The 5,128-nt window shown below is 40.6% G+C and overlaps 1 protein-coding gene across 1 annotated transcript in view; it reads left to right on the top strand.

The window, feature by feature from the left end:
- Nucleotides 1-1,131: 1,131 nt before the first annotated feature.
- snx8a (sorting nexin 8a) overlaps nt 1,132-5,128 on the top strand; it is a 7,309-nt gene continuing 3,312 nt past the window's right edge. The window contains exons 1-7 of the mRNA XM_005726031.2: nt 1,132-1,255; nt 1,371-1,437; nt 2,144-2,271; nt 3,050-3,179; nt 3,926-4,116; nt 4,226-4,346; nt 4,876-5,012. Coding sequence (XP_005726088.1) covers nt 1,416-1,437; nt 2,144-2,271; nt 3,050-3,179; nt 3,926-4,116; nt 4,226-4,346; nt 4,876-5,012 — 729 coding nt within the window. The 5' untranslated portion in view covers nt 1,132-1,255; nt 1,371-1,415. The remainder of the gene's footprint in view (nt 1,256-1,370; nt 1,438-2,143; nt 2,272-3,049; nt 3,180-3,925; nt 4,117-4,225; nt 4,347-4,875; nt 5,013-5,128) is intronic.

Below are 5,128 nucleotides of genomic sequence, written 5' to 3'. Positions count from 1 at the left end.
AACAGCGCCACCCAGAGGAGCCGCAGCGTAGGGCTATTGGGAGGTTCAGGTAATGTCGGAAAAAGTATGACTAGCTGTCTATTGAGTCATAGCTAAGAAAATTGTCTCCGCTAAGGGGTTTAAGATAGTTAATTATTTTTTTTGAACAGCGGGAAGAAAAATTAAAAGTCTTGTAAAAGTAATGCAATAAACTTATCTAAAAAATATTAAGGAAGGAGAACAGAGGGAAAATGCCAAATTACACAAAATTACACCAGCACCTTGATGGAATTATGAAATCAGAACAACCTCTAACACCCACCAGATTGCATGTGGTGCTATCTAAAAATCATCTGACTGATAACAGCTTCAATTGTCATGATGCCGATGAACCCAAACATGATGCCAGGGGAGTAAAAGCATACTTGGACAGAAAAAAGACTCCCAAACCCACAGTGGGACACTATTAGTCATGGATTAGCCTCCCCAGAGCTTGGATCCAACATTACTGACAAAGAAAGAAACAACAGGCAGCCAACATCCAGAGAAGAGCTTTGAATATCCTTTAAGAAGCCTGGAGAAGTATTCTTGAAAAATGCTTTTACAATAAAAAATTACAGTAAAGTCTAACCATAAGAGACTTCAGGCTGTATTAAATAATGAAGGTAGTCGTGCCAAAAACACTGACTTTCAAGCTTATAGTATTCGGCAAGCACGGTTACAATTTGTATTTCATATTTCTAACAAAATATAATGAAATAAGTGTGGCTCAAGCCTTTTGCACATTATTCCTGAAAATAATGTGTATTGATAATCTGAGAGTGTTTTCTGTTTATTTTGTTTCATGTTTCTATTCTCTTTCTGCTTTATTGTTGATATCTACGACAAAACAACAACAACACGTAAAGATAATGCAGCTAAAAACAGTGCGGTTATGTGTACAGCAACAACGATCACGTCAATTAAACTCTCTGCCTGTGGATCTTGTTATCCCTCAAGCTAAAATATAGAAGGAGCACGTGAAGGCACCATTGCTCATGCAGACAAGTTTAAAGAATGAGGAACAGAGAATAAACTAAAATTAAACCTCCCAAGTGAAACCATGAAATAAATATCCCCCTTTGAGACATTTCCCCCCCATTGCAAGTTTGATAAGTCTGATAAACCTCTGTCTCACAGAGTTGGGAGTTTCATAAATCGCTTCTTCACACCCCAAATCCGTTTCTTGGTTCGGATTAATGCAGTTTAAAGGCACAATTGGTGATTAACTGTGGCTGTAAGTAAATTACTGCACTTAATTCATGTGGATTATTCATCTCTGGGCTCGGACTTGCGCCAGCGATCGCTACAACTTTAAGAAATAAATTGCATGTTTTTTTTCTTTTCTTCAGGAAATCACATGGAGGTGCTCCCGTGCTCACATGACAGACTGAACCATGGCAGGAGAGATCAGTGAAGGTAGAGTGCCAAAACTTCTTAAAAGTCCTTTTTATGACAGTATCGCCAAATGATTTCCACATTGGATTTATTTATTTTTCTCGACGTTGCGATGTCGGAAAAGTTTAAAGTGTGAATATTCCTGCGAACTAAAATCGCTATGAGAATTTCTGAGTAGGCAACATTACGATCGGAATCAATCTTCTTTTGAAAAGCCGTCATGTGCGCGTTTTATCTCACCAGTTGATGCTTTCTTGATACCAGTAAAGCTACAGTCTTGGTGATTTTTCCCGGTAAAGGTTATGTAAGCGGTGAACAGTGCTACTTAGTTTGGGAGCTGTTTTACTTCCATTTGGAAAACTTTCCCTTGTCCACTGAAATACCTAAAAACCCCGTAGTGATCTTATCTGAGCTGTATTAATCTTATCTAGTCCGCACTGCTCTAAAACTGAAGTTGTTAATATAATAATTCCCGATGTTTTTTCTTTCTTTCTTGTTTGTTTGTTTGTTTGTCTGTTTTTTGGATGCCTTAAAAGATTCAAGGCAACACAGTAGCCTGTAATTTCTATGAGGGGTAATATAAAACCACGAGATAGGAAATAAATCCTGTAGTTTCATAAAATTAGTTTCTCGTGACCCCTGCACTGGTTACCACTTCATTATAATGATGGCATATTTCTCATATTTGAGCAGTTGTGATGCTATGTAGGTGTTGTTCCTCTTTTAGGCTCAGTTCCTGCCTATTACAGGGAAGTGCATGAGGCCATCCGCTGTAGGACAGATGAGAGAGTGCAGGTTGAGGTTTTTCAGCGGCTGCTCCAAAGGACCGATCTCTCCAAGGTGGTCTTAAACCAGGTGCGGGGTCCACATTTAAAGCATTCATGCTGCGACAGGTAGAGACTGCAGTGTTATTTAAAACTGTAACTTTTACTTATTAACTGGCACTGGCCCAAAGCAGCCTACTGTAATGGACTATACAGCCCACACTGAACCGAAATAATAGAGGAATGTCCCATTGACTCATCCCTATTTTTGCATATTACATGTGACACATGCACTCACAGTTTTATAGTGACATGAGGCTGGCATAGAAAAGGATTACAGACTGGTGAATTGAAGCCTTTAGTCAAAGAGACAATTTAATAAATTAAATGGGCTGCTATGCCACATTTTTGCTCAACTGTTCACTTTAATTTTGATAAGGGATGCCTTGTGAGTTAGTGTTAGCAAATGCAGACAGAGTAGATAAAGACATAATATTTTATCAGGTCGCCACTGTGAGATAGGCTCCAGTGCCCCTGTCACCCTGAGTTGGAGGAGTGGTTGAGACAAATGATAGTGGGATGAATATCTTATCAGCAGGAAGTATTGTTGGCTTGTAGGCATTGAATACATAGCGGTGTATCCCCGTGGTTTTTGTTTGCATTAATGCTGAGATGTACAACACATCCACAATATGAAATTCCTCTGAAGTTACAATGTCTGCAGGTTTCCCGTTCCCTGACCTCATTGCATATCATTGCCTTTGTGTATACTGCGCACTTTTCGCAAAAGGAATGCAAACCACATTTGAATTTGGTTGTCAGACTGTGAAATTGTGACCCTGAGGCCATATTGTCTTTGTTCTCTTCAGATTGCTGAGCATCTTGACTCCTCCGATGGATTCCTGAGCAAATTATCACTCTATAAAGCACTCGCTTTGATTGCTCTCGCTCAGCAGGGCAAGCAACCGAGTCCCAAACTCTTGGAGAACTGCATACTAGGTAGGGGACAGTGACAGCAGTGTAGTAAATGTTTTACTTAATGAGTAGTTTGGAAAATAAAACGGCAACGCCAGCATTTCCTCTGCTGTCAGGATAAATCATTTGCAAAGATACAAATGTCACTCTTTTTATTGACCATGTAGATGTAAGGTTTCACTTTTAAATAGAAGGTTAAAACCATGACAGCTCTAAACTGAAAAGTACCAACTGCATAAAATATTCATTTCACTTTCCTCACGTGGCTTCATTTAGTTTTATTTTATTTTGGTAGGGAAGACTTTGCTATATTTAAGTGTTGCATTCTTTCACTAGCCCCACAGAGGGAAGATGACAGGGGGAGAGGTTTTTATGGTTTTCATTGAGGTAGCCATTATGCTGGCTTGAGTTAGATCCATCCCCGACCTTCTGTGATTATTTAAGGCTCTCTCTGTTATTTCAGGTGTGGCCAGTATGGCAGCTTGCTGCATGCCACTTCCTTGTCAGCTCCAGAATGAATCTTATGCATTTGTGGGAGTACATTACATTCAATTCACGTTCTTCCTGGAATGTCCTAGAAGAAATGAAAAGCAGATCACATGAATGCTACACACAATACTGGGCTAGCAGGAGACAAACAGAGGGAAACACGTAGTCTTGGTTTTAACATCGGCATTCCTCGCAGTTGGGAAATTCACTTCTCTCTAGATTCATTGATTCGATCACGGAAAACAAATATTGGATCTTGGTTGTTGCTGTGTGGTTGTCAGAGTTACCGAAACCTCAGCTCGGGGAGCCGAGGGACCTGAGCACGCTGAGGATGCAGCCGGCTCAGGACGACGTGCTGACATTGTCGCAGACGCTGGACGGGCTTCTGGGGAAAGACACGGTCCAGGTGGAGCTCATTCCTGAGAAGAAAGGCCTGTTCCTCAAACATGTGGAGTACCAGGTCACCAGCCAGGTAAAACCTGATACATTAAATATGTGTGTTACAATGGTCTAGAACACTATGTGAACTACTACACTATTACTCTTTCTCTTAAATTTTCTTGTCTTTTTGTTTTATTCAGCGTTATAAGATATCAGTTTACCGGCGTTATAGCGACTTTGATGTCTTCCACGAGGTTTTGCTTCAGAGATTTGCCTACAGAGTCGTGCCAGCTTTGCCACCTAAAAGGATGTTAAAAGGAGGTAGGTCAGGGTCTTTGTTTCTGCATCGAATCATTTTACAGTTTATTTTTTTTAGCTGAACATGTCTGTTACTTCAGATTTGTTTGGAGATTATTTGGGTGTATACTCTCGACAGAATGGTTGACAAACACGTAGCCAAGCAGTTTGGCGGGTAAAGAATAAATAATAAGAATAAAGAAACTAGTGATGTGTAAAAATCCAGCTGTTTCCTCTTTATGTAGATTCTTATGCACTGATGAATCCTCACAAACACGCTTGGTTAGACACCGACTCCCTTACGTCTTAATCAACTGTAGAATATTTTTTAAAAATGTATCATCATATGCAAATCAACCTTTCCACCATTGGTGCTTTTTGATGCATAACATCGGAAGAGTTCTCCATTTATGGTTTTTGAGTAAATTGACATGGACTTCAAGTTTAAGCTAAAGTTTGCCCCCTTTTATACCCCGAACACCCCTCTCTGTCAGTGCTAACACTCCTGGTCAAACTGCTCATCGTGTTTGCTCTCTGCTGCGTCTGTCCACAGTCCTGACCTCGCTCTCCGAGCGGGAGTTCATTGAGGGGAGGAGACGTGGCCTCGGCAGATTTCTTAACTTGGTGGCTCGACATCCTTTCTTCTCAGAGGATGAGCTGGTCAAGACCTTCCTCACTTTCAGTGGCTCTGTATGTCGTTTCTTTAACTTACTCCCTGTTTCTTTTGTGCTGGCTGTTGCACAGTAAGCATTATGGTCATGATGACTGACAGTGCAATGCATCCTGTTTTAGCTAATCTGTGTCGT

The sequence above is a fragment of the Pundamilia nyererei genome, unplaced genomic scaffold, assembly GCF_000239375.1.
Source record: "Pundamilia nyererei isolate P.nyererei 1_Seehausen unplaced genomic scaffold, PunNye1.0 scaffold00018, whole genome shotgun sequence".
NCBI lineage: Eukaryota > Metazoa > Chordata > Actinopteri > Cichliformes > Cichlidae > Pundamilia > Pundamilia nyererei.
The sequence above is the reverse complement of the archived record's forward strand: the minus strand, read 5'-3'. Positions and strand labels throughout refer to the sequence as shown.